The sequence below is a fragment of the Achroia grisella genome, unplaced genomic scaffold (assembly GCF_030625045.1).
Source record: "Achroia grisella isolate CSIRO2021 unplaced genomic scaffold, CSIRO_AGI_Agris_v1 utg780, whole genome shotgun sequence".
NCBI classification, from domain to species: domain Eukaryota; kingdom Metazoa; phylum Arthropoda; class Insecta; order Lepidoptera; family Pyralidae; genus Achroia; species Achroia grisella.
This window is the reverse complement of record NW_026713020.1, coordinates 1,274,670-1,297,882: the sequence shown is the minus strand read 5'-3', so window position 1 is coordinate 1,297,882 and position 23,213 is coordinate 1,274,670. Positions and strand designations below refer to the sequence as shown.

Below are 23,213 nucleotides of genomic sequence, written 5' to 3'. Positions count from 1 at the left end.
TAATTATATTTAAGCGCTTCAAATGAATGAAAGTTTGTAGCAGGGATACCAACCGTATGGGAATTGTGGTATCTACATTTACGAGACTTTTAGCCTTCGGTACATTTTTATCCTCATACGACATTTTGACTTACGAAAATCGGTTAAAATTCTAGGATAAAATTCAAGGATCAACGAGGATAGAAAGCAAAATTAAGTAAATTATATGAGATTGAGTTCTTTGTACAAGGTTAAATGTTTTAAGGTTGGCAATCCTCGTTACTTGAAATAACGTAGTAATAATTGTTTCTCAATATGCAGTTATCACCTTATAGCGCCTTTGATGAAGGTGGACATAACGGCGATGCCGAGACCGCTGCCGCTCACGACGAAGATCTCGACGAGCTCGCGTCTTCTTTTGAAGTACTGTGCCACCATTAGTGTAGAACAGTCTCGGGTCAGGCCCACTCCCACACCTACCACCGTCCCTGTAATGCTCACTCTTTAGATACAAATGCAAAACTTTACTATTACAGCTAAATCACATAGTTTAGCTCCCGACTTAGCTCACACACAACGCGGCCGATAGACCTCCACTCTGGAGTCCTACCTCAAAATCGATTTCAACCCAATCCATTTCTATACCGTTAGTTTCAAATGTAATTAAGATTAAATAATACCAATCAATAACAACGTAAGTTAGTTCTTTAATTAAGCATAAAATATGGAATTAATACGTAGCTATCGATATATCGATGCGATATCTAATATCATTGGACTCGTCATCATCATAGGAATTAGTTTGCATAGTATATCGGCTATACCTAACTGTACAAGGACTTTGCAAATTCACAATTTGTATCGTGATGTCATTTTACCTACAGCATGTATTACAAATTTGCTATATTTTAGGTAGTCTTAACTTTGGACATTGTTGATAGATAGATAGATAGAAAATACTTTAGTTGTAACATACAGTAAAGAAAGGACAATATATATTAAAGAACATATGTATTAGTAGTCAGTTACAATAACATCGATTGGAAGTACTAAAGTATATATAACAAAGAACAATAATACTGAAGTAGATAATTATACTTATTTCGTGTTTTGTACTATCTTTTATGCTATGCTATGTATTCACCAATTGATAGGTTTTATTAACTACGTTGGACAATCTCGATTTTTAGGAAGGAATTAATTAACATAGGCTGTGAATGTTAACTCTTAGTTATCAAATTCCTATAATAACAGAGTTTTCGATGTTAACCGGTGCCTGGAAACACTATTACTAAAGTAAGTACTAAACTTTTTAAGTAGAATGTATGCCACATCCTAATTATTCGTGTATTATTAGTGGGTGAACTTATATTACTAAATAACTCCTCGTTATTGGACCACCAATACAAAACCAAATGAATACTAGATATGGTCATATTGGATTAACGTCACGAATTGGCAGTGTCTCTGACCATCCCATACAGAATAACAGCCGTGACGGTACATTTAATTTATTTTATAGAAACAAAGTATAAAGAATCAGTTTAGTGTGATGACATCCGGTTAATACGAGGCAATTTCGTGCAATGTAGCCGGTCATCTCCGTTCCCATTTAGTTATCTTATCGAGGACAGTTAGATTTGTTGAATATTACACAAATTAATATATGCAATAGTATTTTCATACTAGGTAGTTATAATATATTAAGTTAAATATTAAATGTTTTTTAAAGTTGTCATTTCCTCATTACAGGTGTTGCTGGCAGCTTGCCTACCATTCTTTTTATAAAATTTGTATTTTTGATATCTATTTTTTATTTTTCTCTTTTGATTGTTCTTATCTCTTCGCTATGAGCCCTTTTGGGAAATATACATGTTCATAATTATTGTTTGATATTTAATTAAAATAGTCTTTATCCTGCGCCAGTCACAACCGGAATAAATCAGAGTTCAGAATCAGTATTTTAACTTTGTGTCATATATAACATAGCAACTTAAGTATAATTAAGATATCCGATTTTCTTGATGTAGGTCTAGACTGCAATAAACTTTAAAATTCTGTTCCACATAAAGGACTGACTATAATAACAAAATCAGTCAATAAGATTAATTTTCATAACATCGGTTCTGAATTGTTGAAAATATCACGGGGCAAACATTTAAAAAATAGTCGAATAGAGAGACGTTCAATGAATAAAGTCAGTTGTAAATACTACACTGTGAATCATGTCATAAAAACGGCGAAACGTTGCTAGTGTTTTGTAGCGGCAGCAAAGATTCCAGTGATATTTACGAACGTCTCAGATCTTCAACATCTATCAGTCATACGATCTTTAGACATGTAACATATAACCCCGTTAGTTTGTGTTTAAGCATTTCGATGTATGGAATTTTGATGTCAATGTATGAAAGATTGATGTATGAGAAGACATCTTTATTGTACAGGACTATAAATAATGTTATTTCTTAGCACGTCGCCTTCGTTGTAAGATACAATCATCATCCAGGTAGGAGGAGGATTTAAACTATATATTATTAAAAATAAATATTTGTTGAAAAACGTTAAGCCGCTGTTGAGGTTGGATAAAAGTTTTGTTTTACTACACAGAACCGGTTTTATATTTATTTTTGAATTCCTTTAAAAAGACACACTTTTTTCTGTGTAGGTTCAAGTCTAGCAGTAACAGATATTCTCATATGTATTGTATTAGTGTTCCAGAAGTAGAATCAACCAATTTAAAATAATGTTACTATTTAAAACTAACATTATTTTATATTGGTAGATTTTTATTAGAATTATATAGGTACTTATTGTATTATACAAAAAAAACTACTAAATTGGAAATATTATCCTTTTCAACTGATAATAAAAAATAGTTTATCTACTAAGCTTTAAGGTACTTAAGTAACACTATAACTGGCAGGCCCATTCCGAAAATCAATGACACTCCATCAAATTTTAATTTCATTTCTTGTCAAACTCAAATTAAGTATAAGTCGTATCAACATAGTTTGAAATAGAGTTGTTAGTGACACAGTAAATTTTGAGTTACTTAAATAGTTCTGTTGACTAATGCAAAGTCAATGTTACTTTCTGCATGAGAACTAAGGCGGAGTCATTCATTTCAGGATATTACCGCTTATCAAAGTTTAGAAGGGGGAACGCTTATTTGACACGCTAACAAATCACCCGGTGTTTGAATTAGCTTACTCTATGTAACAACCGTCTATACTATAATATGTTCTGTGTATATTTTGTATTCTTATATTATCTTTACATAGTATACAAATAAGTCGCATCCGCTGTCTCTCCCCTTAGTCTCTTAAAACACTCAACGGATTTTAATAAAGTTTTATCAATAGACGGATTGATTTAAGGAGAAGATTTATATGTATAATACATGTACACCCATTCTAAGCCAGCGAATATCTTCATCTATACTTATCAATACCTGTAACTAATGTTAAAAAGAGAGAGATTTGATTTTATAAGGAGGAGGAAAGTAGCACCAGGTACCACTGAGATTCTTTTTACTGTTTGAAAGGTACTCTGGCGCATGACGACATAGTCTAAATATTGTGTTAATATGTACTGAACTCGCAAAGTTTTCAATTCTATTTCTATTCTATACTAATTCCCGAGTTCACGCAGCAAACAGCTATTGCTGATATCTAATTGTATACATAGGAATGGTTACTATTTAAAAAAAAAAGTCGTTACATTGCGTCGCATTCTTAATAATAATTCTATAAAATGAATAATACTGACGCCCATTTTTTTTATGAAAATACCTACGTGACTGGTTGAACTATGAAAATGGAAAATATAAGTTATAACTTGGTAAATGTATTCATGGAATCTATAATTTCATTCATATATTGACAAGCCGCTGTCCATCTGGATAAGGAATAATATAATAAAATGATTTATCAGACCTCCAGTTTTACGAAAACAGAGTGGGAGCTTAATAAAATATAATTGCGGTATACTTAAATGTATTAGAGAAATATATATATTATGTTTGACCCCGAAATAGTTAAATCTGATATATAAATAACTCTACCAATATACACTGTAAAACGTATGAATGAGTAATGTTTATTTCAGTTATTTTTATACAGTATAAAAAGGTACATATATTTTATGTGTCTCTTATTACTTGTTGGTAAACGGCTAGTATGCATAATATTCTACTAACCTCTATATGGATTTATAATCATAGGTATTATTATAAAAATAATTTAGCTCTATACAATTTTTTGAATTAATTTCAGCATATTTCTAAACAATATGTAAAATATAGTTACTGTAATTTACTGCTATTTTCACAGCAATTTCCGCCTCTATTGCATTAAAAAGGTATCAGCGGTGCCATTGCTGTCATGGTGCCTCGTTTAGCTTTTATTCATAGTCTACGACCACAACGTGGCAATGTACAGGGGTCTCATATCAAGTTAGTATATTCTAGTACTCTCTGAGCATTTTCAGAGACTTGTAGAGACTTCTGCTTCGAGGATCCTCGAGGTCGAAGTCACATATGATTGTCAGACCAGGAATCCCATCAGCTAAATATTACTGTTAGCGCCGCACTAGACCAGACATCTGAGCACAACCGATGGCGACAGCTGGTCGACAAGATAATGTAGAGTTGCGATCCTCAGCAGTGAGGGAACGATTAAGAAGAGTGAAGACTCTCAATTTGTCTATCCTTCGCAACATGTAAAATTAAAAAAAAATATGATCAAATATCGCAAAATCTTAGATTTCACGGATACCTATCAAAGCGCCATATACGAGTAGATTCTGCATTACCCTATTATTTATGGTACATTTCATTTTTTAATCTTTTATACGACATTCTTTCAGTCCACCACTTTCAATTTTTGAGCTAGATTTCATTTTTTTGATAAATTTCTTTCCTTATTACGATCTTATTTGTATTATGAATACGGTATCAGTTCATTGTATTAATCTCTCACCCTACTATAACCCTGAAAAAATATAGGGAATATGCAATCTCATATTCACTATATTTTTTCAGATATAACAGATTTACCATTTAATATATTTTAAGATAACAGCACAATATTTATAAAAATATAAAGAATAATGTTGTAAACTAACAACTGTTAGGGTTCACATCAATATTGTAGAAAAATTACACAACATAATCTTAGTGATATTTCTACAATGTACAAGGATAAGTCAATTAATATTTACTAATATTTTCAGTCTTTAGTAAATAATACTATTGATATAAACCACTTGTGCAGTTACATGCGATTTTAGCAATCCAGGCAGTGCACACGTGGCAGTTTCTATGAATTGCATGACGTTATTTTGAATGTTGGGATAAAAAAGATATGTGAAGTTGAAGTTTATATCGTATAACCGCGCGTAGGTAAAACTCTTTAAAAATAATACTATTTTGTGTTCAGGACGCTCAGAAATATATTGTAGTTCACAATAAATAAAATCAGTATTATTTATTATTTTTAGCAGGTATATTGATAGGAATTCTTAGGTAAAATTGTTGGATGATTTAATTGGAATGGCAAACGGTTTCCGAGCCACTTATTTCACTATTATATTTTAATCTTTACACAAAACGAATACAAATTACAACGCAAGCTTCTAGTGACAGAATTAAGTAAAATAAAGTAACCCAAATAGACGAATTTGTACAAAATCCTTCACTAGTTCTTTAATTTATATGCAACTATTATACTAGTATTATAATACCAATAAATACTTTTCTATTCTATTCTAAGTCACACCAACTCAATTTAAATGGTAATGCCGGCTTGTGAACGCCGCCGATGTAATATTCTTGAAGATACAGTAAGCTTATCACTTGCATTTATGCAGTAGATGCTGTTTGTCGAATTGCACTTCTATGAGACTTTATTCTGTGATACGTTTGAAATGTTAAAATCCGATATTACTACGACCAAGAGCTGAAAGTTTGAGAAACGTGAAGGAATAAAACTTGATGGTCCTTATTCGGTAATGTTGCCGCAGCCAATCAGATTTGTTTTCGACATCGTAGTTTGGGATGTAAATTTGAAAATTGTTCTAACAACCTCAATTCCTGTAATACGATTGTGGGCAACTTTGGTTGCCTGTTTACAGTAGATATCAAATCTGTTGGAATAAAAACGATATAAATTCGTTCTTATGCAACATCTTTTGTAACGATCTGAAAATAAAAATCTCTATATGTTTAAATACAAGTTTAAAATTAGTACTTCGAGGAAACAATTTATGATGGTAATGACAAGTTTTTTCTCTTAATATAAAACCCTATACAAATTGTTATATCCTTTACAGATTATTTTTTTTATATAAAATACAATTATATATAAAATAATCTAAATACTATTCAAAATTTTGGGTAAAGTTGCCTTGATATATATTTTATAGGTATATTGCGTATAACTATAACTTGTACATTAAGATTTGTTGTACTATATGTGTAATAATTAATAATCCCGACTAATATAGGGGTATAAAAAAACAGGTACCAAACTTTCGTACTGACCATAACTGAAGAAGAGTTGGTGGAATTGCGTGGCAAAGGATGTAAAGAGACAGCCGAGAGCGGCTACCAGCCCTCCGACTACTGCGGTAACGCGGGTTGACTTGCGCACACACAGCGCTACTGTGACTGGCGACAGCGCGAGTGCCACTCCAGCTGATAATGCGCCTAGGCATCCTGAAACAAGACAATTGGTGAAATTCTATAAAAGTATTCTGGTTGCTAATATTTGATAGCTGAACTGAACTACTAAACTGATAGCTGAACTAATCCGCATGTGGTTCGGAACATGTTAGTTAATGCCTGTTTTATTTTATTTTTTTGCAATGCCAAACATGCTGATGAATCAGTGGCAAACATGGCCTATATATATTAAATATATCACGGACGTCACGTCATCATGCTTGATGTATTCCTTATGTTTTACTATTCCGTTTTAGCAATCAGCTTGGCGATAGGGACAGCGAGATTGTGATATCCACGCAGACCACTTAGTATTAAGTCTATTACGGTAAAGTTAAATCATACACTTCAGTTTCCGGACGACTGGAATAGTAGTTATGTAAGCTAAGTGACTACGTGGAAATTAGAGTATATTCTATGTAATAGAATATACTTATTTAAAAAAAAAATATGTAAAATGAGGATATATAAACCCAAGTTATTTACCAATGTTTAATCTGTTACGTTTCCAAATAATTCTGATCAAAAAAAGGGTGTGTTCTTTATTGAACCCTAACTTATAAGAAATACATCTTTGGTTAAAAAAAATACATAAGATTTTTTTTTTATTTTGAAGTCCAACATCATCATCGATCGTCATTATAATCTCAAAGTAGTAAGGTCTCCGGATATCAAATAAAAGGTACATTTTGTTAAATATATCTAACCTTAAAATTACAAAAGAACGTGACTGCTGTCACGTTTTTTGGATGATTACTTCCTCATTAAAGGTAAAGTGTGCCTAATTATCAAATTAATATAATAAAGACTATACAACGATAATAATAGTGAATATTATGTCAATAGGTTTTTGCTTAAGGCGATATATAATTTATTTTAATTTTATTGACCTTTAAATGCATAGTAGACTATGAGGGATAACTATAATATCTGTGTAGATTTTGAAAAGTATGTATCGAGTACTCTTATAATAAAGTAGTTACTATAGTTATTATTATATGTTAGGATTAATGTTAATATATCTGCCTGATTCGTAGCTATAGTAGGCTTACTTGATATTAACTGTCAAATGTTTTATCTGCATCAATCCTAATTTTATAAATATATTAAATTGTTTGAATTTACAAAGATAGATATATACAATAGCTACATTGGTATAAGATTCCATTGATGAAAATTTTAATTTAAAATATTCTTCGTATAATATTCTAAAGGCTTCGAAAAATACTTAAACAAGCAATCTTCAATACTTGTAATAGTATATAGATTGAATTAAGAAACATAATGTACGGTCAATATATAATTTAGACGAAAAATGAGAAGCTATAAAACACTATAAATATTGGTTTGAGTTAAGATAGCTGTATTATCAAACCAAGTTAATTAGGTTGAATAATTAAACTTATATATTATATGGCAGCATAAGTGTGATGTATATAGATGTATTAAGAAATTTGCAACTCGTTATTGTGTGGGTTTACATTTCTTTAATGCAAGTACAGACTTCTTGACTTAAATTTTCAGTTATGTCTATATTAATTCATGTTAATGGCGTCATTAATCTTTGATGTAATTTACAACAGTTGCAATATTATGAGGAATTATTATTAACATCAAGCTGCGGTAGGTACTGCCTTAGGTACTGCGAACTTTTAGTATCGAAACGGTTATTGAATTAATCTGTAGAATACATGATGTACTTACATGTAGGTTTCAGAAATAATTATACATATGATGAGTATGTAACTTATATATAACTTACAGCGATTAGTTATTCTTAATACAGGTACTAATATTATAAAGATTATGATAAGGCTTATAATAATGGATAAAGTTGAAAATATTAAAAATTTGGCTACAGAAATCAACAGTATTGCCTGTATTTTTTTATCAAATTCATAAAAAAGCGAATTCGTGGTTGGTCACTACTATAGAATAGAATATAAGTAGTAATACACCAACACCAGTTACTTAGTTTGAGTCTGGCAAAGATTAGTATTGAAAAAGTTTTAAGACGCCCGGTCCGGGCCCTTTGCTAGGTTCGTCGACATTTTAACATCTGACGAATAAATCTACGAGAGGTTTGTTTAGTTCTGAGCCCAGATTGATGAGAGAGTCTACGGTCGTTCCATTCCATATTGTTTTAGCTCTATTTGTCATCACTTTATAGACAAATAAAAGAGATAAAAAACGCATGTAGACTAGCTATAAAATTTAAGATGTAAAAATAAAAGAAAAGTTAATAATATACTTAGACGTTTTCATTCATTTCATTAAACAATGTCTACGTTCATATAAGTTTATGGAGAACACTCTTCAATGTCATTTAATGTGTCTATATTAAAAATAGTAAGTTTTATATATTTGTATAAAATATTTTAAATTAGCGCAGTGGAATTGTTGGACTGAACTATCTAGGCACAAACTGACAAATTACTGTAATTTAGATTACAATTAAAAATTATATATAATATTGTATAATAGAATAGCATGTTCAGTTTAACGTTCTTTACAAAATCGACAGTAAGCAAGATTTCTGTCCACATCTTCTTGGATTACAGATGTGATAAAATTTTTTTACATATTATTAAGTTATATAGTCTAGCAGTGGACGTCTTCCGGGCTGCGATGATGATGATGATGATTAAGTTATATAATTTTTACATTGTATTACCTTACTATTGACTGTAAGAAATCGCGCCGACACGTCGTATCACAAATAACAATCAAATTGTCCGTCTACTCGACTTATATCGGCTACTTTGGGATAGCATGTGATGGCACATTCAATAAAATGAAATCGAAAACGTGCTTCGATTTCTTAAATTGTACGCTTTATAAAACAAGTTTGCGGCAAACAGTCCGTAATTACTGAGCGTTTCTGTTCAACACTTGCACCGACGGTGTTTAAATAGTTTACTTTTTTATTCTGTGTGTTATTTGCAAAACACTGATGTTATTATTTAGGTTCCACTCGAACTCATAATGATTTATTATATGTTTTGTAGTTAACTGAGCTAACAGCTCATTAGAATAGAATAGAATAGAAATAATCTTTATTCAAATAAACTTAATATAGGCACTTTTGAATAGTCAAGTGTTTTTTTTTACCGCTTTTTGGAATGCAGATTCATCACAAGAAGAATAAGCAAGAAACTTGTGTGTTGCTCTTTTAAATAAATATTGATTTACTTATATTTACATTAACAACAAGGATTAGGCGTGCGACAATCGACATAGAAACCGCTACGCACTTAATCTCTGTTCAATCAGATAACATTGTCAGAGCTATGAATTTTAAGTTAGATATTTTCTACAAGAACATTATTATCATTTATAAATTCTTCAATTCTTCAATTTTATAATAAGCTTTTTTACAAAGAAAATATTTTATGACACATTTGAATAGGTCTGTACTTAATTTGCCAGAAAAAAAATTCAAATGTGTCATAAAATATTTTCTTTCTGGGGGTTTGTTGTAAAACCTTACGCCATTTCCATAAAATGAATTACTAACTTTCGTCAAACGGCACTTAGGTAAAACTAGTTTGTTGACATTACGGGTTAATGTTTTTCCTGGCATATATAATATTTTCGTAGATGGATTGAGAAGCAACAGTGAGTATATTTGATTCTTTAAAACATTCACGCAAAGACCATTTCCATAAATGAATTATGGCTTTTGCTTAAATACTGTATTTATATCAGCTGCTTTGTCCCACGGCAAATACCGTATGACATAATGCTATGTAAAATACACGTTTGTTGACGTTGCCACGTTAATTGTCTCATTCTTCTTACCACATAAGCGGCAGAACTAAGTCTATTCGCCAATTTAAAAATATGAGCACCCCATTGTAGTTTGGGGTCTAATGTGATACCAAGAAATACAGTATCATCAACAAAGTTAATAAGTTTATTGTTCAGTACGATTTTTGAGCCAACCTTCCTTACATTGGGGAGCGTAAATTTAATACACTTTGTTTTATCTCCATTTAATAGCATATTATTAGCAGTACACCATTTTAAAACAGAAGAGAGAGCACTGTTTACTTCTTTCATATCATTAATATGTCTATTGACTTTAAATATTAATGAAGTATCATCGGCAAACAGAACTATGTCTGCTATTTTTTCTACCATGTAAGGAAGGTCATTAATGTAAACTAAAAATAAAAAGGGTCCAAGAATAGATCCCTGAGGAACATCCATTATAACACTGTAAACTTCGGACCTTACACCATTTATTTCAACAATTTGCATTCTATTATCTAAATAGGATTTCATCATCTTTAGAGCTTCATTTTTAATACCGTAATATTCTAGTTTGAGTAAGAGTGTTCCGTGATCAACGCAATCAAATGTTTTTGAGAGATCACAGAATACACCGATAGCATCCTGTCCCAACAGTCAAAATGTGTTTCATTAAAGCTACACCAGCGTCAGTAGTTGATTTACTGGCCCTGAAACCAAATTGCCGACTGTGAAGCAGTCTATTTGTTTTAAAGTGTTGAAGCATTTGCTTGAGCATAATTTTTTCAAACACTTTACTTAGTACTGGTAATATAGAAATGGGCCTATAATTACCTACTTCAGTTTTATCCCCTGACATTCCCCAATGATCTCCCGTAATTTTAAAATTTAATTGTTTAAAAGTTTTTGTTATTGTAGCTAGGCTAATATATCTAAATTTAAATGTAATAGGACTAGAAACAATATTATCAATAAGAAACGATTTAGCTATACTTGGAGATGATCCAAAGAAGAAATAATATTAATTGGAATATTGGCAAAGAAATTGTCAAATATATTTACAATATCTTTTGTAGACGTTACCAATTTATTATTAAAATTTAATGTAAAATCATTACAGGCGCTTTTATTCTTTCCAGTTTCTTTATCTATAATATTCCACACTGTTTTTATCTTATCTTTGGATTATTTAATTATTTTATACAATTATACAATTTTTACATACATTTTTTAAAGTTTTTGAATATTTTTACATAAGTTACAAATGGATTATCAAAACGGTATTGTTTTTGGGCATATAAATCAAATAATATATTTCTACTTTTAAGAATACCCGTAGTATTGAAGAAATCAGTATAAAGTTTGTTAGGTTTGTATCTAGATTGAAGATGGAATTCAAATTTACTTTGTACTGATGTTTTGAATTTATTGATCTTATAATCAGTTAAGTCTCGTTTTAATATTTTAATTTTATTGGTTTTATATATTTGATTTGGGACAATTACAATTTGACCACAGAGATCCGAGGGAAGATTATTTATTATTAATTTTTCTAAATACTCACTATTGCTAAAAACGTTAGAAGGAAATCTATTATTGTACTTATTAAAAATAAGTACAATAATAGGTTTCCTTTCAACCTTCGCGTTTCGGACACATTATTAATATAGTTAAACGGGTTTTAATATGAATTATTTTAGGGCAAATACCTCCCTCGATGTTTTAGCTAAGTTGCACTAACCATTGTCACGAGCTGAATGGAGTAAATGTCAATGGCAGTGAATGTGATTGTTGATAGGTATAGGAAGTTTGTTCAACTACCGTCATTAAATTGTCCGACGAAAAATCGCGACACCCAGTATTCGCGGTAACCGTACACTTATTGACCGACGGTAACGATCTTTATTTAAATTTATGAATTACTGTATTCCAAGGTAATGAAAACTTTAAACACTCTTAATAAATCAAATATTGATTTTTTACAAACTTCTTGCTTAAGCTGCTTAAGCACGTTTGGGTAACTAACGTCTAAACCATGGAAGCAGGGCGGTAATATGGAGTAGTGGCCCCATTGCTAGGAATGTAGGTTGGATAAACGGGTCAATTTTTGCCGAATATTCGCCAGAATATTATGACTGCAAAGATTTCGTGCTCCTCCGATCATATAGTCTACTAAAAAAAGAAGTATAAACATCTTTGCAAAGTTTCCAATTAACAAGAAGGATATCTGCGTTTTTTGTGGACACCAATACTATGTATATGAATACTATGTGTTTTTTAGTGACTTAAATGACCACCACACATATTCTGCCAGGGATAGACACATTTTCATAACTTAGAGTTTTACGTTATGAAAAAGCGTCTATCCCTGGCCTTTATACAGTGACACTTATCCTACGAAGAAAACCATATACCACCATTGTTTACAATTACAATAGTACCTACTCACATTTATATATTGGAATGTATCCAAAACTGCTTAGTTACCTACCACTGAATAATCGTTGCCTAAATAATTGATACATCTCTGCCATAACACGATAGGCGCGATATAACTTTCAGATATTTATTTCCTTGTAAGTACGCGTATTCAAAGGGATGCCTCGCTGATTTATTGCAGTCATTCAGCTTGTTATTAGGCTAGAATGACTTTGTCTTCTTTTATAAATACTGGCGGGAAGCTATCGATCATGTAATGTAAGATTAAGTAATGTGACGGTGGGAAGATTATAAAATTGTCTCCACTTCTTTTTGTTAGGTAAAAAATAACATAAAAGTGCCATAGTTTTGTTATCTTACAGTTTAAACTGTTACTGGTCTGTTACAAGTTTGGTATTTAATATATAAATTATACATGTCTGGATGACATTACAATTAATGTACTCATATATCTAATATATTCTATAAAAGACTCAGAAAACCAAACCACAATACTCATGTTGCTGTCTTTATCTTTATTTTAAATAGCCAATCGTCAAAAATATATGTATTTAGGTACGTTTGAAATATAGTTATTTGATTAGTAAATATATCGCTACAGTTTTTTAGTTATGAAAATAATAAATCTCCTCTAGTAGCACTGAAATTACAGTATTAATGGTTGTTGTGAAAAATGCTGTGCAAAAATTATAATCACGTGTCATCAGGGTGAAGGCGTCGCCTTATCGCAGTGGCCTGTCACCGAACCGAAATATATTAAACTCCCTTTAGATGATAAATGTGCGATGAGCTCGTATGACACGCGTCATATCAAGCAGCCTGCCCGCGTCGATCCTAATAAACGATTGTGCGTGATTGACACTTGCCGCAAATCCCTTAGTTTGAAGGAACGTCATCTTCTCCTAGTTTTTTGCGTGTGTGGGATCTGTTTTCTGCAGATGAAAGTTTTAGCATTTATTTTTAACATTTGATTAAGCATCTTTTAACATAACAGTAATATATATTGGTGTCAAAATTGTAATTAATTTCAGACAATTATGGATGTGATCAAACTCAGTTTTTGTACTCACTTCCTTGACTCCACGGAAATCTTTAATTAGGTAGATTGAATTATGAGAATTGAATACATCTTCCGGTTTTTTATAACATTACGCATCCAGATAAAAAGAGCTCCCATTTGTAAAGTTTCAACTATGGTTGGCGGGCGAGAAATATGACTCTTAAAATAGTAGCGTTATTTTTAGATTGTGAAAGAAAATATTGATATAAGGTTAACTAAAAGAATGTATAAAAATACTAAATCATCTCTTTTTAATATATGTGACCGATCTATCATACGAGCACCTTTTGTTGGCTTGCGGTTATTAAATTAAGATTCACGTCAAATTAATTTTGTTCCTCGGTCAAATGAAATAAAAAAATGATTAATGTGTGTAGCTAATAACTCAGCATTTTGTTGAGGGTGTATAATATATTATTCAGCATTTTTTTAATCTATGACTTCTATTGGGAATTTCCTACACATTTCCGGCTGCGAAATTTTATGTAACAGAGTCTACTAAATTATAGAAAACCATATTGTAATTTCCATAAAACAGTTTACACTTAACAAATTTTTCATGAAAGAAATAACAGGTTAACAGTTAATCACATTAATGTAATAAAAATATTTAATAACTATATTGACAATTGACAGTTTCTCTTTTTTAGAATAAAGCATTCTGAGTTCAACCTATTTCATATTACAGAAAGAAAATCCTTAACTTAGCAATAACATTTCAACAGAACGCCATTACAGAAACTACGAAAGTGATTTTAACTACTATACGATACCGTTGCGGTTTCTTTTATGAGAATAGGGGTAATAAAGTAAAAAATAAAATCTTAAAGGCGAATATGTCGTGTACCTTAGTCTTATAAAAAATCGAGTCCGAGCATGTAAAACTTCGCCATTTTTTAAGTTCGTACATAAGGTACTTATTTACTATCAAAATAAGAAAATATCCTACAGAATAAATTGCCCGTGAAAAGCTATAATACTATATATACCTTGATGACCATAAATTGCCTATTACGAGTAGAAAAATCTGCGATCTTTTAGTTAGAATCATATTATTATGTAAATGCTATCAGGAATTTACCTGCAAATATTTCTTGTGGTATAATAACTGCAATAATATTTTCTATACAGCCCTCTTATTCAGGAAAGGGAGGAGAAAGATTTAGGTTTACTATCTTTTATCTACAGAGTTATAGTTACAGTGGTGAGCTTTGGTTCTCAGATACAAAGATAACAGCTCTATTTCACAGAGTAATCGATTCTTGACGATTCTGAACGCACATTATCAGTATTTATTGACTGTTATTTTTACGACGGCTCTTCGGTTTAACAGAGTGGCCAATATTCTGACTGAAATAAATTTCTAGCTTTTTTTTTATTGTATATTAGTTGTGTCAACAACTCATTTGCAAGAAAATTAAAGAATATAATAAGGAAATAAATATTTCATTGATTAATTTGTAAATTGTTATTTTAATTGTTATCCTACTATATATTATTCCTGCACTTACTATCACTTTCGAATCAATATAGTAATATATTGTATAAAGTATTTAACTGATACAGGTATACATAAATACCGTAGATATCTAACTCACCTGTAATATAAATTAACAGTACCACAAAGTTCTCTGCAACATCAATTCTTATCATGCATAGTACAAGGAACCCAATCAATATACAATTATGGAGATAAAATTTTTCATACCAAAATTTACGAAAACTTTTTATTTCTTTCAATTTCTTAAAATAATTTCCAGGCGTGTCCATTATTATTATGGTCCCACAGGAGCAGGGAAATATTGCTAAAGTAAAAAGCCAAAAAAAAGGAAAAAGCCTGAAAAGGTGACTACATAAATCACATACAAACGTGGGTATGACATTCAAGGGCAACGTACGGCTCTGGTACTCCAACCCTCGGCTATAAGACAATGTTTACGCTCTTTTTACTGATGTTTGTGTACATATCAGATTTTCTTGTAAAGTGCTCAGCTCAATGTACAGAATCTGATGTATTTACTGCGTTAGTGAAATTTTATGCTTCATCGACAGTCTCCAAACGAAATTCTTCCATTTTATTGTATCTGTATTAATATCTATGATGTATATCTTTGGTATATTTCGTAAAATGACTCTTCTTCACAGAAATAAACAAGTATGTACTGGAGCCATCTGTTTTTTTATATTATTCAGCTGGAGCCGTAACTTTCAATTTGTCCTGGCATTAACTGGATATAGTAACAACAACAAAGCAGACTCATGTGAAAAATGACATCATTTTTCTTCAAGTAAAATGATCCCGCGTATTGTCAAAGTTTGAAAGGTTTCGTGATTCACTCAAGTGTATTTACATGCGTAGAGCAAAATATTTGAACACGGGTAGTGCCGCCGACATCGAAGGATCGTTGAACTAGAGGGGGGTCGTAAAAGTACAAGAAGATGAACAAATTACATGCAGTTATCATTATGTGTAATCGCTGAAGCAGAATCTTATGGGAGTTAAGATGACAGGTTGGTAACTTTTCCAACATTGATACGATACACAATTTTCGAAAACTTTTAACACCCCTCTGAAGTTTAGAATAATGGTGAAAAGTTGGTACTTCGACTTTGTACAAAAACTCTCCAGACATGCCACATTCATAATGCATTATGATAGATATGATATCAGATTGGATGCTACCCAAACTTCGTAATAAAATTAATTAATTGCTCAACAAACACATTCAAACTATATTTGTATTATATTGGAATATAAAGTGGTTATATCTACGAAGGCAAAGAAACGCAGATTAATAAATTTATTGTTTTACAAAATTGTTTCTTATTTCGTATTCATATACCTACAAATCTATTGTAATAGAGCAAGAAGCGTAATATTTCTTACTATATTTAAGCTTCTTGCTCTATTACAATAGATTAAGTTAAACTTGGGTCTGTATTTATAAGCATTAGAAAAATTATAAATTTAGTAATTTGTTTTTACAAAGCATGGCTTTGTAAAAACAAATTACTTGTCGCGTAAGTAGTCTTGTGAGTTAACTTTCCAAAATATAACAACGAATTAAACAGTTAATACAATAATATTTCAATCTAATATCATCGATGTTTTCGTCGTAAGCTCTATCTAGAAGATCTCTATTAATATATGCTTATGCTAAGTTCTTAATTCATATATAAATGATGGATACCGTATTGTACCTGCTTGCATACGAACTTCTGGCCCGAACCGTCTTATAGCCTCGACTGCTAGAATAGCCGCAGCTTGATGCAGTCCGTGGGCTAAAAGCTGCGCTATTGTGGCGGCAGCTGCGACGCCCCAGCCCCACCCTCCTTCCGGATAGTAATGGCGTGTGAGGGTGAGTAGTTGTCGCGGGTCGAGTTTGGCCTGACGCGTTGGCGCACCGCCGCTTGCAGCCTCCAGAACCAGCGGCAGCGACCTCGTACGCAGCAGCGGCGCGCCGCCCGACGACCATGACTCTTCCATCAATGCGCGCGCGCATCATGCGCCGGCCACATCACCGTCGCTCCGTATATGATGTCCAAAACTCACTCATGTCCGCACACTCATTCTACACTGTTAATTTGATACACAATTTCAAGTCTTGGAAATAATTTTTAACTATAGTTCACTAGGGATTCAAAAATAATTCAATAAAAATATCGAATTAAAAGTCTATTAATAGTTTGTGGTAGAAACATATGGCCGTGGAAATGGGATATCGTTGTGTGTCTGACAAAAATTTCAAAATTTTGCGCCAAGCTTTTCACATTGTCCTATCAAATACGTACGTTTATGAAGTGTAAACTGAGAAATGGCGATTTGAATGCGGTTTATACTAATGCATTCTATCAACTTTTTAAATGTGTTCGTTTTTTCTAATCCGTTTATAGACAAAAATAAAACAAAATTATATTATTTTTTTTCCGAATGTTTTGAGTACGAAGTCACGGGCTCAGCTAGTACCTACATAAATCTCTTCTGACTCAAATGCTAGTGGCCTGTACGCACTAAATCTTCGCAAAATATCTCCCGCATTACTTAGATCATTGTTCAAATGTAATTGCTGTTGCGATTTATTTAAGCTTTACTATATAATACGAAAGATACAATAATCCTCACGAATGAGTGTTATCTTAGTGAAGGTCGACAGTTTTATTAGGTTTAAGTACCTTATGTCGATAATAGAAGTTATTGCAATGAAAATATATATTCCAATTATACCAAAATGAGTCTGGCGAGAAAGAGAGATACTCTGTTCCAATCTAAATCCCAATTTTCAATTCGGAGATTAGATAATAGGAATTATAATTACTAATATTAATGTAATTATTCGTCATTTTTAATAAATTTCAGGATAATGTTCAATTAGGTAAGCAGAACGCTTTTGGTTATCCAGAAACAAACCCTGCAAAACTTTTAAAATTTACAAATAAATGTAAATACATTAGCTGATATGATGCGTAAATAAATCTTAAATGTATGTGGTATGTAGGTAATAATAAATAATGAAAGTTTTTCGCAAAGGTAATAAAACTGTTATATAATGATGCACAATTATTATGAATGCACGAAAGTTAATTAACTTGTAATAAGACAATATAACTATCAATATATGTACGATTAAAGGTTATTACTATGAAGGTTGTCTTTATCAAATAAACAATTTTCGAAGAAATTACAGTCATAAAGTCCATTACATGACAGTTAATGAAGATTCTGTCGGCGGACTTCGAAAAGAATGCGTGCCAGTATTGTTAAGATACCTACTGATTTCTGCCTGGCGCCGGCTAAAATAAATAATTTACTGTTTTATATTCATCCTTATGACTGTATACCTACACAGGACAATCTGTTGTAAAACAATTCATTTGTTAGGTTAAATAATAATGCTTTTAATAATATTGTACATAATAATAAGAACTTGTTGAACATATTATAAATAAGAATAAGTGATCGTTGTAATGTAAAAAAAAAAAAAATGTAAAAAAAAAAATGTACAGGACTCCTTACATTCGGGCCGCTGGATAGTACGAAATTACTTATTTTTAACTATTTATATTTTTATTTGAATATTTTGTTGCTATGGTTTTTGTTATTGATTATTCCTCTTGCTTTCTGCTACCATACATAGTTTGTTACGAAATTTTTATAATATACATTCATATATGCGCCTTTAATTACCACCATCGTTGACTGCACCGACCCCAGCGCCGTATACACAGTCCCACACAAATATGTATTTTGATTAGAGAATTGAAATATATGATTAAAAGAGTTACAAATATAAATTTAAAATATATTCTCCCTCTAAACCTACGTGTTCCTAATCAAATCTATTCACTATCTCCTCGATTAATCTTCTTCTTTCTTTATCGAAGTTTGCATAATTGGAGAAATTATAAAAATATGAATTCGCAAAGATTTATTTTGTTGACGGCTAGATTCGAAATTATGGGTTTAGGGGTTAATATTATATAATAGGCGTATTAAATCAGTTTTATTATGTAACTTATTTTATATTACTGTTTATAAAGATTTTCAAGTCATGTTGACTTACAAGTCTCATCTGATTGACTGCTAAATTAGATCTACTTATCACACTACTGGTTTCCCTCGTAAAGGCTGACCTCAACTACTCACTGATGAACTGTAAACAAGCTGACAGTCCATGTAATTGTAAGTGCTATATCGTATTTAGTTTATATGTATATAATATTGTAGTTTATATGTATATAACTGCACTAAGGACATAATACCAGGAGACGCCAGTCTCACCACCATTTATCTTGTTATTTTAGAAGTCTAATATCACCTTCGAACCTATTTATTTTTCTGTCTTTAACCGAAACATCATGAAAGCAAGCTATTTAGGTGCGATAGAGTACTCTATTGCACCTATTACATACAAAATCACAATGCAAACGATTTTATATAAAGTCTACCTCTAGCTACAATACCGCAGTACTTAACAATTCTCATTGTCGTCTAGTAACCATAGTATATGCTATGTTTAGCTATGGCGCTGTGTATTTGTAATTGTCCTACAAAAATAATAATTTATTATGTCATGACTGTTGGTTGTTTCAATATATTTTTTATCATTACATTTACTGCGATTTAGAACTTCGACAATATATTTAACTATAGATATTAATAGAAATAAACTGTTGTATGTCACATTTATGGGCTGTTAAATGTTGCAGAAACTGTGTAAAGATGGTTTGACTATCAGTCACAACTCGGGTCAACAACTGGATGGGATGGGAACCGGTAGATTAGAACTGAGCATATATCCAGAGCTTGTTTGTTATTGCGGATTTATCTCTTGCATTATCTTACCACGGCGAAATTATATCTGCCTCACGTATTTGTTTTGTTTTCTCGCTCATATCGTATATGTATAACAAAGGTATAGAGTTGAATTATGATATTATTTCATCATATATCACGACATAGATATGAAAACGCATGAATATTCCTTATCACACCTCTTATTGTAGTGTCATCGCATACAGTAGCACTTATATGCTTGCGTTATACTGTACAAGAAATTTTAATAATAGTAATAATAATAAATAATATACTATACTGATTGCTATCCTAGAAGTAATTAAAGGCATTGTCAATTACAAAGAGAAACACGCAAAGTTTTTCTGTGATATCGTTCAGATTTGAACTGACGACTTTTTGAGTATCTTTTGAAGACGATGTAGTATACCACTGGTGACGACGACATCGACCACGCATGACGCACTCAGATAACAATAATGACGTAGTATAAATATGTAAAAGCAAATCTAAATTATGGACCACCAATACGCCTAAGATGATTTTTTTCTTCTCTTTTTTTCTTTGAATGACGTATGACATGTGAATGCCTGTCATTAATGGATAGTAAGGTAAGGTTTAGTATTTGGTTTTCGACCTCAGTCTTAAGAGATATAGTGTATAGAGACCAGTATTATAGGGTTGGTCTATATCGGTTATATATGATATTTGCAGAAAAGAACTGACATTTAACTACAAGTTCTATTAGGAATTGCAAAAGACGTTGTAATAATATTATAGGTTAGTACACTTCTTTTAAATGTGTAAACAATTTCATTATCTAATTTAATTTATTGTATTTAACTAATCCATATATTTATTAATATTGCTCTGGTTTTAGACACATATACGTTACTATATTATGCAGGTTAAATTTTATAACAACGTGCACATTTAAGTAAATAATAAACGATTTTTATTGGTATACTTAATAAAACAATTTAAAATATTATCTGAGATTATTTTCTGTATAAGAGCATAAATGTTTAAAACTCTATCAATTTGTTGTATTACAAGCATAACTAAAATATCTGGACTAATCTTCTTGATAAGATTATATGACATGATCAAACTCTATCGAAAAAGTTCTGCATAACATAATATCTCAGTGGATATACTAAACGAAAAAAAAAGAATAGTACCTACCTAGTGACTTGATAGAGCTGTCATTTTAATCTTCAAGCTTTTTTCTACTTCTTAGAACCTCCTAAGGTAACTTTAAGACCAGGAAAATTTATATGTATTTTTAAATTTTTATTGCAAAATTAATCAACTACTATTGTACAACAAATTCTAAAATATAAACTTAGAGTTAAGAAAGAATGATAGTTTTCTGATGTAAGTGCATTAATATAGTTATAGCAAAGGAACTGTAAAAACCACATCATTTTATTTTAGCAATACAACTAGTTAAGTCTCTAATTGATATATCTGAGTTGTTGCGTACTTTTTGCAACATATTATACAACTATATGTACACTATAGCAGCGTATGTATAAATCTATATACGAAGACGCATTAAGGAGATCATAAAACAAGAACTTGTTATGCTTCCTGACAGGGGTGGGACCGTCTTCAAATACTGAAAGTACATGACCCTGATATCTATTACTACGCGACAGGCTATTACCATAGAATCCAGCATTAACGTTTTTATGTTGTTACTTTGACTACATTTTTATACGTTCAGATTAAATTAGAGTATGTGCCGTATGCCGTTAAATATGATGTCACTTAGGAATGTGATTTTGCTGATGTCATTACGTTTAAAATCTTGTAATGGATCTGTCAATAATGATTTATTTTTGTTTAAACAGACTTACCTACATAGGTAAGTTATGAGATTAGAAAAAAGTTATTCTATAGGAAATATTAAAATTCCTTAAATGATTACAATTACAAATAGAAATGTGTTTTAAGAAAATGCGCCATAATTAATTTATTGCAGTGAAATACTGGTAAATTAGTCACGATAAGCTCTGGTTTCATTCATCCTTTCATTCTGGTGCGTCGCCAACGTTTACCATTAACATAGTTGGGAATTTATTTACCATCCACATTAAAAAATGGGCCAGTAAGCCAAGTTTCTCGTGTAGAGGTGGATGAATGAAGTACAAAGTGAAATGTGGGTACCTGGGCCTCACCTGTATCTTCTGCAAAGCAACTTGTAAACTGTGATATAGTTTGAAGTGTGACATCTAGCAGTCAAATACACGATACTGAAGCTGAAGGATGAGTCCTCAGGAATATGTATCACGGACATCATATAATAATGTGGTTTCCATTCCATTTATATAGCAGCTGGCTGCCACTTTCCTTCAGTTAACCCGGTCTCATGTTTGCCATACCAGTTATATAAAAAATAACTTATTGTGATTTATGTTATTATATAGAGATGGTTCCCGAGAACTATATGAACAGTTAACAAAAAGTAACTTACAAACGGATATAGGTCTTTTCTTGTTTTTCTCTACCTAAAGGTTGTCTGGAAGAGATTGCTTACTTGCAATAAGACTGCATTTTGTAGATCTATCTTCTTTGTATAATTCCTATGTAAAATGCTTGGTGCAATAAAGAGTTTATAAATATAAATAAATAAATAGGTCGGTGTGCACCTTTTTATTTATATTATATCTCATATAAATTAGACAACAGTTAAGTTATCAATTTACTGCTCGGCATTGGTGCGACAAGTGCCTTACTGTAGGTATAAGTAGACTGCATCTAGTGCCTACTTGGTACGTGGGTAGTACTATAAACAGTGTCCGGTTAACGAGATTCTGCTAAATTAGCCAATAATTGGCTAGTTTGCATACAACGGCAGGAAATTACCACCTGAGGCCTCGACTACGTTGGGAAGCCATGTGGAGTGGAGGTTTATGATGCATATTGATACTAACAAGTGGTAACATACCCGTTACCACTTGTAA

At 31.5% G+C, this 23,213-nt stretch overlaps 1 protein-coding gene across 2 annotated transcripts in view; it reads right to left on the bottom strand.

The window, feature by feature from the left end:
- Positions 1 to 23,213, bottom strand: part of LOC131851076 (monocarboxylate transporter 10-like) — a 128,572-nt gene that overhangs the window by 8,568 nt on the left and 96,791 nt on the right. The window contains exons 2-4 of one of the 2 annotated variants that reach the window (XM_059201504.1): positions 17,154 to 17,584; positions 6,521 to 6,694; positions 308 to 467 (exon numbers count right to left, since the gene is read on the bottom strand). In XM_059201504.1, the coding sequence (XP_059057487.1) occupies positions 308 to 467; positions 6,521 to 6,694; positions 17,154 to 17,439 (620 nt within the window). In that variant the 5' untranslated portion in view covers positions 17,440 to 17,584. The remainder of the gene's footprint in view (positions 1 to 307; positions 468 to 6,520; positions 6,695 to 17,153; positions 17,585 to 23,213) is intronic. The other variant, XM_059201503.1, reaches the window with a different exon arrangement.